The sequence below is a fragment of the Platichthys flesus genome, chromosome 8, assembly GCF_949316205.1.
Source record: "Platichthys flesus chromosome 8, fPlaFle2.1, whole genome shotgun sequence".
NCBI classification, from domain to species: Eukaryota; Metazoa; Chordata; class Actinopteri; order Pleuronectiformes; family Pleuronectidae; genus Platichthys; species Platichthys flesus.
Window position 1 is genome coordinate 22,970,733 of NC_084952.1, and position 12,146 is coordinate 22,982,878.

General features: G+C 41.7%; 1 protein-coding gene across 1 annotated transcript; it reads right to left on the reverse strand.

Moving 5' to 3' along the window:
• Positions 1 to 628: 628 nt before the first annotated feature.
• Positions 629 to 1,363, reverse strand: LOC133959105 (CTD nuclear envelope phosphatase 1A-like). The gene has a single exon (XM_062394206.1). It carries the CDS (start codon positions 1,358 to 1,360, stop codon positions 629 to 631), a length of 732 nt encoding a protein of 243 aa, XP_062250190.1. The 5' UTR covers positions 1,361 to 1,363.
• Positions 1,364 to 12,146: the final 10,783 nt, after the last annotated feature.

Sequence of the window (12,146 nt, forward strand, 5' to 3'; positions counted from 1 at the left end):
CCTACCGCCTACTCTGAAAGTGTAACACTGACCCAGTTGTTCACACTAAGTTGTCAGAGTTCACTTTAGCATGTTATGGGTCCATGCCATGTTCATTATTTTATTTTTGTCTACTGATCTTTTATAAGCTGTGCCTGTGCCACATTCAGACTCCTAACAGCGACACAGAACTAATAACATAAAAATATATTATTTTAAAAGCCAAGGAAATCCAGTCTCCATAGAAAAATAAGTTTATTAGTCAGCACATAATGTAGATAAGCACCTGGGTTTCCCTAAAGATCAAGGAGAACAAGCTAATGACGTTCTTTTTGAACTTGAGTATTTGACTGACCATGCCTGACAAACTTTGCTTGGTCTAAAAAAGGATGCGCGGTCCATCACCACACTAAAGCCCCCTGCCACAATTCTTGGTACCCGAAAGAAGGTTCGACCATGTTAACCTGGACCTGGTTGAGCCCCTGCCCACCTCTCAGGGGTTCACACACCTGCCCACCATGGTGGATAGAACCACTCATTGGCTGGAAGCTGTCCTGTTGGTTTGCGTGGGAACGGAGGGCGGGAAGGAAGCCGGCAGAGAGGAGGAGGCTGGTCAACAAGTCCCCCCCCCCACTCTTGATGCAGCCAATTACCAGAGTCGGTGCTGGTGGAGGTTTCGACTAAGGATGGAGCGCACATCAGCAGTGAACCTTAGTGCATCCAGCATAGGCAGCAAGTTAAGAAGTGCTCTGTCACTAGGGTCGCTGAACCAGGACTTGACGGGTATTGCATTGTCTGGATGGCTACGATAAGCAGCAGGCGAGTTGTCCAGGATGACAATACTGGACAGATCGTTGTGTACTACAGACAGGTCTTTAATATAACTACCTAGATCCAATGTACAATGCTGTCTGTAGTATCTGCGTTTCAGGAAGCTCCTGTTGTTGTTCAGTTTGACTGCCACTGCTGAGCCATAGATCTCCATACTGGCTGTGAAAACCACCAGCTCATACCACTGGCTCACCACTTCTAAAAAGAAGTCAACATGTGGCCTTTTATGTACAAAGAATCTGACTGGGTGCTCATCAATGACGACTTTAAATATAAAGTCTGGCGGCGTGCCAGGTCTCTCTGTGGGTCTGAGGACCCCGTCGTGGTGAGAGTGGATCAGCGTTTCGTCCAGGTCCAGAACCAGAATCACCCTCTTTACTGCATTGAGTCTGGAGATTGGCAACAGAGGCAAAGTGTCGTATCGCACCGTCTGATACTGGATTATCGTCCGTAGGTGCTTCCTGAGGATGTACATGATGAAGTCCCATGTTCTCCACGTGCCGCTGAGAAAAGTGCGGATGCCGAGTAAACACTGCCGGGTCTTCAGCATGGTGATGAGCAGGAATGGACCCCCACAGTCAGTCAAACTTCAATCCTCGGTGGACAGCAAGGTAGTTTTCGCCCAAACGTTGCTCGGTGGTTGAACTGCAGAGGAAACCTGCCTGCTAGTGAGTCAGACCCCGTCTTTAGCCACAGTCGCCAAAAACTAGTGATTCAGATTAAGCGGAGGCCAAGCGAAACGTGTGCGTTCCTCCCTCCGCACACTGATTCACAATGCAGCTTTCTTTTCAATGAGTAAAATAAAAGTAATCAAATTTGCTATAACTTTAGTCTACTGTCTCAAATAATGATGGTGAGAAGCTGTTATTAATGTATCATTAGCCAATTAATGTTTGTGCTTACTCAGACTCAAAAATAAAAAAATTAAAGGTGGTTATTTACACAGTTTGAATGTCTTTTAAGTGGGGCATCAAAGGGAGCTGACTCCAAACAGTGTGGCATCAAAGGCATATGCCTCTAAGATGAAGGTGATAGTAGGAGGAATTTGTGTAGCAGTCACATACAAGAATATCAACAGAGCAGGGAACTCAATGACTGAATTTGTATTTGGAGTAAATGATAAATCTTGGGCTATGCATTTTTCTGGAGAGAGTTATTATATTTTTTTACAACGGTTTTTTTATAGGAGTGTTCCTGAATCACAGTGCAGGTGTTCAATCCTTCTACAGCGTCTCTGACACCATGACTCTCCTCCAATTAGTCCAAACCACATTCACTCAGCCTCTCTATGCTGGAGTTAGGTTTTATTGTTATGGAGTCACAGATGAGGTGTGTAAACTCAATTAGACTCGAGTCATTAAAAGCAGTGATTTAGATTTGGTGTTTAAATCTTGAACTTCTTTTGTCTCCATATTTGTTGCTCAAAGTTCGTCATCCTGACGTTTCTGCACAACACAGAGACAGGCTGTCAATCAAACACAGACCCTTTGCCACAGATATTCAGTTCGCACTTTGTAAAGTTAGAAATCTATAAATACACCACAAATGTTTGAAGAAACTAATTTTGCTGTTGTTTTCTTTTATAAACTGTATTGATCCAGATCATAATCAATGAAATGTGTTTAATAGTAGTAGTAGATTTGACGTTGGGTAATTACTAATAATCATGAAATATGATGATTAAAATAAAAAAATATTTATTAAAATAAAAAAAAATTATAGCTATTAATTAAGAATAGTAACATAATTGATTAGAAATGATATAGATATCAATTAAGAATAGTTAAATAATTAATGAAAACAATAAAATGTATTAATTAAGAAAAATACAATCTGTAATTATTACTTATCGTCGCGGGGAACCACCCTGGTTACAGGGACCAACAAGTCAATCTTTAAGGATCAGTCTCAAGTGATAAAAGTTAAATTAATAATCTCAATATTTAATATTAAAGATTATATAATAAACAATCAAGGATTTTAAGTTTGAGCACAGGCTATAGTTTTCCAGCTGTATTCATATACATATGCACCAATAATCACAGAATATAAATACTTTAATTACAACAGCACATCACAATTAGAAACACACATGTAATACTGAGGGTATCTATGTGTGAGCGTGTGTGTGTGTGTCTGCCTGTCTGCATCTATGTGTGTGTGTGTGTGTGTGTATGTGTGTGTGTGTGTGTGTAAGTAAGAGAAATGGGATAGGCGTAATGACGAGGTCACGTGGTGACGTAGCCTGGCCGAATTCAAGATGATGTTACGTCGAGTGATTCAAAATGGAGGTTTATGACCTCGCCGACGCCATGAGGCCGAAGACAAGATGGCGGTCAGTCACACATGTTACACAAAGTAGTTTCAGATAAAGAGATTCTTATCTTGTGGTCTTCAAACAAACATACACTCAAATAAATGACAAGCTAAGTATAAAAACTAGTTTCTGCCCAGACAATAAAGCCTCAGGATACGTGCGCGATCGGCGGATTACCGGAAAACAAGTGAATAATGTCTTGGTCGCTCGAGCACAGTGGCGCTTCCTCTGTTGCAGCGGGCATCGGCTGGACCGGAATTAGAGCGAATTCGTCTCGTGCTCTTGGAACGGAATTAAACCTTGTTTGTCTTCTTCAATGTTCTCGGCCGGCGAGTGAGCTTCCTGTGCGCTGCCTTTTCAAGTTAAAAAAAAAATAGTCTTTCAAAATAAGCTTAAACTTAAGATAAAAGAAAACGTTTGTGTTTATTGCCTCCTTTAGCAACTAAATCATCTAGCTAGACCGGTCTATTGACGTCTTCAGAGAGCAGGAAATGATAAAGATTTTTGATGTCTCAGTGGTTTTATTCTACCTGAGAGGTCCTTCCCCCCTGGAGTAATGATTTATGGGTGAATTGGCTATCAGCCACTGGAAAGTCAGAGTCCAGTGGACGGGGCTTGGACCTCACTGGGCGTCTATAGATCCAGCAGGGGTCCCCGTGGTCCTGTGGGGGTCTTCAAACCTGCTGGGGCTTCTCGAAACTGCCAGGTGAAAAAAAGCTGGATCAGAATGTCCCACAAGGCCTCAAATTAGATTTTCTTTTGTTTACCCCGGCTTCAGTGTCTGGTGGTCAGCCTCTGGGCTCTGGCTCAACAGATGAATATTTGTTCTTTACTATTCCACATGTGAGATGGAAGTTAAAACAAACTGATTGTGTGGATAGAGTGAACGTGTCCATGAAATCACTGAACAAGAGGCATTGAACAGACTTGACAGATCAAATGATCAATAACCCCAAACTGTCAACATTTACAGACCATCAGTGTTATGGGATGATTGGTGAGATTTTAATTTGAGGAACCTAAACATTTAACTTTTGAAGACATCTTTATTACATTGCACTGAATGTCTAGTTAGGCCAGTGGCAACTGCCCCCAAACACTGGCTACTTTGAAAGCTGCCTCCAAACAGTGTGGCATCAAAGGCAGATGCCTCAATTGCCATGATTTTAGATTCAGAGTTTGTGTGTTATTTTGGTGTTGGAACAATAGGACAAATCTGTTCTCAACTGAAAAACCTTAAGTCGGTCGCTGACGTAATAAGTAATAGACCAATTAACACAATCGTACAATCAGCTCAATATGGAAGCTTTTAATTTTAACTTAACAAATGTTACACTTTTGTCACAAACCCCATGTCTACCTCTCACAAGCACCTAACATCTTACTTTTTAGCCAATACAGATTTTTGTTGTGATTGACGTAAACACTTTTTAAATGATTTACATGCCTGTCACATCTGATCTGATATTTTTCTTTGCTTGCCATTAACACATAAATACAACACAAGTCTAAACAACTTCTTCACAACTCTGGATATTAGAGGTTACAATGTTAAAGTGACTCCTGACCAATTTTAACATTTTTACAACAACTTTTAATACACTCTTGCAGCTATTCTGTAAAAGGACATGAACAAAATAAGAAATACAACACTAGCTATAGATCTGACAACATGAAGTTGTATCACTTGGGTTAATAGAGGAGAGAGGATTTATACGAACAATGATCAGTCGGTGTTTGTGCCACCACACAAACACACAGTAGTTACATTGTTTAACCCGAGCCATAGTCTAACAGGGGATTGGCACTAAGCTTACACAAAAGTACACACATACAGTGGAAACATAAACACTGCAGATGGAAACTTGCACTTTCCTTTGGGACGGTTTAGGCGGTTCTGTGGACCGGAGCCAGCTGCCAGCTCTTTGGCTCAGTCCTCTGGTTTATAGTCACACTGTTTTGGCCTTCAATCTCACTCTCTGTCTCTCCGCTGTTCCCTTATTCTGTCTCTGTATCATGGAAACTGATTATCTCTCTCATGCACCAGAAAAAGGCTGGTGTCAGTGTTGCCGTCTTTCAGAGCAAATAACAAAGAACAAAACATCAAGCAACAATGGGGCCCTCTCCTCAGCGCAGATTAAACGCCCTTGTTGTCACTGCGCAGCACGGTTATTTTCACACTGAGACCTGAAAGGACTCCTGACAAAGGTGCTGCCGCATGTCAGAGAGAACATTACAAGAAGTATTTTTGTCAACCTGGAATCAAACCTGCAACGGAGCATTTTGTGGAAGAATTCAGTTGATTAATTTTGACGTCTGAGATGAGTCAAAGAAGCAGAGGATCATTGCTGACTCTCTTTCATCCTGTCTGTGTTCCTCTGCTGTGATGCTCTGATGACAGATTGCTGATTTGTTTCCACCCAACTGACAAACAAATATCAAAGAGTGATATTATCTCCCGAAAAGTGGAATGTGAATAGTTACATGTTCATTATTAAGGCACAGATCAAAAACTCTGGATATCAAACCTTCCATCTGTAACTGTCCAGTATTGACAGCTGTTATTAAACAGATACTGCATATGTAGATGTTTTGAGCCGTAAACTAAATTATGGATGTATATATAGAGTAGACCATTTGGATTCGTCCTTATGTTATTAATCTTATATACATATGAACAAAAAGAGACGTCCTCCATCCTGTCATCCCTTCATATCCTGTGACACGACTGCTTCTTCCCCTGCTTCCCCGGACACATATTATTGCGCCCATGGAGTTTCCTGGAGGCCATGACCACGGGGGCGCCTGTGCCAGCAGTTTAAGGGGCTAAGGACGGCTGTCAGGAAACTCCAGAGGGGAGCATGGCCGGCACCAGGATGTTTTCTCTATATCTGCTATGGCTGGTGATTTCTTTCAGAGGGACTTAAAAAAAGGAGGTTCTGGTTTTCCCTATAAAATCACATATGGCACACAGACCAGTCGATATAGATATCGTCTTTAATTAAATTTTGCCAAAGAATATAAATATGTATGTTGTGTGTGTGTCTTTGTGGTTTAACAATGTTATCACAATAATTGTAATTGAGAGATTGGGGAGGTAGGCATGCGTGTCTTAGCTCCCATTGCATTCTAAAGGCATTATTTGAATTACTGGGGAGAGACATTGCAGCCAAAATTTACACTATGATTTCAGATTCTGTTTGTATTATTTATTTATTCTTTTATTAGATTCAATATTATCAAGCAGATTATATTCTTACTGATTTAAATTCCAACGTAACCAGTTATAGAACGGTTTTCCAGAACAATCATGTGCAACATATTTTAAATTTTTTATATTCAATACGAAAAACCATGCCATGGCTTCTTTAGTGAATGAAAAGAAGTACATTTTCTACCTGCTGCATTTGCATAAATATATCTATGAGAAGACCCCAGAGGGTGAGGATAGATGGAAATGCGTTCAAGGTGGATAATAGACAGAAAGCCAAGTCAACTGGGTGAGACATCAATCACGCATCTTTTCTTCAGTCTGGGCTGAAAACCCAGTTTTCTTATTAAGAATCATCTGCACTGCCAACCACTGTATTTGCTTTTGACTGTTTGTCTGTAATATGAAGCCTCGTCTGTGTTTGCTCTGTCTAACCTGATGTTCCCAAGCTTAAAGATATTGTGTGTGTGCGCGCGTTTGTGTGTTTGTGAGAAAAATAACGATATAGACTCTCTGCTGCCACAACGTGTGCCAAACTTAGTGACAAAGATATGGTGTGTATGTGTTTGTAAGAGAAAGAGAGAGAGAGAGAGAGGATATTGTGGCCGTTTGTGTCTGTACAAAGGCTAGAGGCATCAGTGTCTATTTGTATTTGTGAGTGATGTGAATGACATTGCGGGCATCAGAATTATTAAGTAGATGAAGGGATTAACAGATTAATATGGATGAGGGAAAATGTTTGCGGTGTGGTGGAACATCCATCTCAAACACTGATGGGTAATTTAACATTTAGAAATTTAGTGAACGTACACACACACACACGCGCACGCGCACACGCACACACACACACACACACGTCATCACAACTATTCTTCTCATATTCTTTATTGCTACACGACAGTGGTTTTACCTTTAGTTTTTAAAGTTAGCAATTTTCCTTTTTTAAACTCAAACAATCAAGGATCACTGTTTATACCTAAAACCGTCAATCTACCCATCTACCATCAATCCATCTTTAATATTAAAAGAAGATTGGAAAACAGGACTTTTTTTAACTTTAAAGGCCATTAAAACAATTATTTGCATATTTGAGGGGTGATATATCATTATAAAACGACATTCATTGCATAATGAGCTTACCCATGTTATTTCAATGACCAAAGAATCCTAACTAAACCAAATGGACAAAAATGAGCCATAATAATAACAATAAACAACCACTGCCCCATGGGTGATTTAATGTAGCAAAGCAACTAAATCGATATGACAAAGTAAAACTTTCTGAAACTTGACACACAGACACCACAAGAGTGTGGTGAAATATCTGTGTCACCACTCTTTCAATTAATACAAGCAAATTACTTTCCCTCAAATTTCGACAGTAAAACCTTCTGAAACTTGAAATGCAGACCGTGGGGGTCGCCATGGACAAGAGTGATATGAAATATCTGTGTGTCGTCTCAATGACTTTTCAAAACAACATTTAAAATCCAAAAGTTATTTTCCCTTAATCTATCCCAAAATATTTACAGTAAAACCGTCTGAAACGTGACATGCAGACAATAGGATGCACCATGAACAAAATTGAAGTAAAAATTCTTCGTCACATCTCCAGGATTTAAAAAATATAATATAATATTAGCACTAAGCCCTATCCCTTCACCAAATTTAGTGGAAAGCGGTTGGGTAGTTTTAGCAACAAATGTTCCAACGGTCATCTCAAATTCAATCAAGCTGCACCAAATTTCATGCATTCATAAATATCAGTCTCCTAAATGTCCATCCATCCATCATCTATGCCCCGTATCCTTGGAAGGACGCAGGGGAAGCTGGACTCAATCGCAAGCTGGGCGAGAGGTAGGGCACACCCTGGTCGCATATCCATTCCCACTCACATTCACACCACAGTCAATTCAAAGTCTTCCATTAACGTAATTCCAATCTGCATTTCTTTGGACAATGGGAGCCTACCAAGGAGAAAACATGCACTCCAAACAGAAAGATCCTGGCCGAGCCGGGATGCAAACTTGCACCCTTCTTCCGAAATTGACTAACACAGGCGACCATGCTAATTACCGTTCCACAATGTCGCCCTCCCTTAAGTTTTTTCACAAATAGCCATGTATTTATCCCTGGGAAACAGGTGTTTTTGTGTAATCTTGTTTACTAACAAACAATCCAACAAACCCCCCCAAAAAATGACCTGCTTGGGAGAGATAACGCTCTTGGCATTTAAGAAGGTGCACACGTGTAATAGGATAAAGACACAATTGGTGTTCATGGTAACAACAACTGCGTGAAAGGATAACACAAACTCAGTGCTTCAGTTTATTACTTACATTACAGTTACTCAGGCTCAGGTCGGGCATAATAAAATAATGTCTGCCCCCTCTGGTGGGGATCTGTATCTACTCTGTTGGACTCAGGTCTGGTTCCATAAGGAATTTGCTGGGAGCTGCTCTGGAGTAGTGATGGGAAGTTCGGATCTTTTTACCGTGTCGGTTATTTGAATCTCGTTCACTAGAATGAACGAATCTCTTTTTGAGTCATTTGTTCGTTTCAACCGGGTGGGTGGGGGGGGGGGGGGGCAAACGATCCAAAGACTCGTACCCGGCAGATGAACGAATCGTTCAACTCCCGACGTGTGACCGCGGTGCGGGCGGCGGACGGGAAATCGCTCCTCGGAAAAGCAAGCCGAGCTCCGGCTTGCACATACATGCACATCTGCGAGACGGAGGTGTTCAGCTGTTCCTGCTGAGGCCCGGCGCCTCCATACCGCTGCACGTCCACCCGGACATGAACGGGGATCTACGGAGCTGCTGATCCGCACGCTGCCAGCACATCCAGCTGGTCCGCCGCATCCGCGGACACAGATCTTAAACTGCTGCTGATCCACTGACTATAACAACGGCGCATTCCTCTAAATGTTGATGGATGTGAGATAAAATGGGAAATGCCGAAGAGAAAAAGATGTATTTTGGCAAACGATGGGATGAGGAGGAACTTATGAAAAGAGAAGAGATGTAGATGAGACGGGCTGAAAATGCAGAGGAGCAATTGGGGATGAACGGCCTTGCCCAAAGACACTTCGGCATTAGGACTGGAGGAGCTGGGGGTTGAACTACAAAGTTTCTGGTGAGTGAACGACCTGCTCTACCTGCTGATCCATGACCGCCTCACAGTTAACAGACTGCACAATACTAACATGTATGTTGACAGGTTTCTATTTCTGAATAGAGATCTGTAAACATGCCGGCCTACAGGCTCATTCTTGCCTGCTAATGAGGGTTGATAATTTGATAGCCCACTGAACAGGAACACAACTCACTCTCATGTGCAAAGTGACAATAGATCTGTTGTTACGCCGAAGTCTGTCTGCCTGCACAGGACACTAAACACTTTCTTGATGTTTTGACAGTCTGCTGAGCCACAGATGCAGCAGGATTTCCTCGTTCTGCTGATGGCACGTTTTCTGAGAGAGACAGACAGACAGACAGACAGCACCGGAAAGAGCAGCTCTACAATGAAGCAACAGCACCAAACACTTCACAGAAGATGCATGTGTGTGATGCTGTGTGAATCCCTATGTTCTATGGTTTATTGCTGCTTTTTGCACATATAAAACCTTAAACCTTAAAAACATTTATTTGTATTTTTGTAATTTAGTTTGTTGAAATTAAACATCAACCTTCCAAGGGTTGGTGGTTGGTCTGGAGTGGCTGTAGAGTGAGAGGCCATTGCACATGGTCGTACATCTCTGAGGGTGGCCATGTTGGTTCGCTCACCACTTTAGTCAAGACTGTCTGTCAGATGATGTCTCTCAGTGATCCTCCGACTTCTCCATTACCCACTATCTGATTTGAACTAGTTGTGTTAAGTGACAAAGACTACTGGGCCCATTCATGTCCACCAATCAGCATGAACTATTCAAAACTTTGGTGAATTGTACTCCACTGCCATCCATCCATCAAACCATTATCCATGCAGCCGGTTCTTTGAAAGTTCTGGAGGGAGCTTGAGCTAATCCATGGTAATCAATGGTCACTATATTGATACCATTCCTCCAACAATTATTTTGTCATAACCATCATCATACTGAACGGGGTTGATACTGACCAACATTCATGCAGATCCAATTGATCAATTTGTACTTTCACTGTCAATTCATGTCAACTACAGGCCAGAGCTCACATAAACTTGCAGATTAATCTGTGGCTGCTCAATTTTTGTGCACTTTGGGCGTTCGTACCAATCAATTCACTCCTCTTTATTGCCCAGCAGCACCCTCAGCAAGCCCCAGCAACAAATCAGTCCCACTGTGAATCTTGTGTTATGTCTCCAATTTGTCTCAGTATGTGGCACTGGACTCAGAATGCCACAGTGCTATTGCATTGAGGTCACATATGACTCAACGTCTTCTTCCATTAATTCAAATTGTAAATAAAACATTCTCTCTCTTAAATCTCGAAAGGCCTCAAAACTACAGCCATACAGGTTAGTGCATGTGTGAGTGAGACAGAGGGATGGAGACCACCAAGCTCTTCCTGCAGCGATTTCTATTCTGTAAGTGTTATTGCTGTCTCTCCTCCACTCTGCTGTTTATTATGCAGCAGAAAATGAAACTTTCCCTTCGGGAGGGTTAGGAAACGGTGGATGAATTGCACTTCCCTCTGGGATGGGTTGGAGCAATGTGAGTGTACCAGACAGCTTTCAGCTTTCTCTTACAAACCTCCCTCTCTACTCCTCGTCCTTTTTGTTCTGTTCATTCCCCGTCTTCTCTTTTTTTCATTACCCACTGTCTCTCTGTATTTGTGTGTGTGTGTCAGTGTATCTAAGGGGTTGAGAAGTGCTTGTCAAATTACAGCAGAGTATTGATGCACGACCCGACATGACAGCACAGACACACGCACACACAAAACACAGCGGTTTGCAAAGCTATCCTTATTACATCGCCATTTACATCTGCCTCCTAACCTTAACCAAGACCCCACCCGCTCCTGACAAGATCATTCTTTATGCTGGAAAAGGTCCTAAAGATGTAACAAAACAAGTCCCGCACACAAACATTGAGAGCATCAGAGCAAGACACATCCCTCTGTTGAGTGAGGGACATTGTGCGTTTGAGGAGTGTGTTTATGTATCTGATGTGTGCATGTTTGTGTTCTTTCCCGAGCCCCGAGTCTAGGAGGAAAGTATGTATAACATGGTATTCATGGTCAATTGACCGATACTGTGCTGATGCAGTAAAATGTCAGTATTCTCACCTTTGTGGTCTCATGTATAAAGTTTTCTTCCTTATGCATGTGTGACAGTCTTGCCTCGGTCTGCACATTAAATGGGTGTTTTTGTGACAAACTCCAGACAGAATGGCAGAGCATTGTTGCGGAACAGCGTCGCTTTGTTGTGTCTGGTAAAGCAGATGTTGGATGGCTGAATGAACGATCATTAAATAGCTTTTATCTGGCTGAAATTCTGTCTGATGTTGAGTTGTGAGTAAAAGAAAATCTGTGCACCTCAGTAGATAAAACAATGTACAAAAATTGTTGACCAATACATTTCTACAGCTTCCTAGACAATTAAAATAAGTGCAACTCATACCTTATCCATACCAGATGACATTAGGTTGGTGAGGGGTGTTTCCCAAATGAACTCTTCTCCACAAAAAGTGCTGCAGTCGTATTCCACTCCATTACAATGGTTATAGCCGGCAGACTAGACTTAGTTTAAATACATTTTTGTTTGAAGTGCATGCAGTTCCTTTTGTTGCATTGATTTCTCCTGCCCGGACACAAAAGAGAATTAATTGGA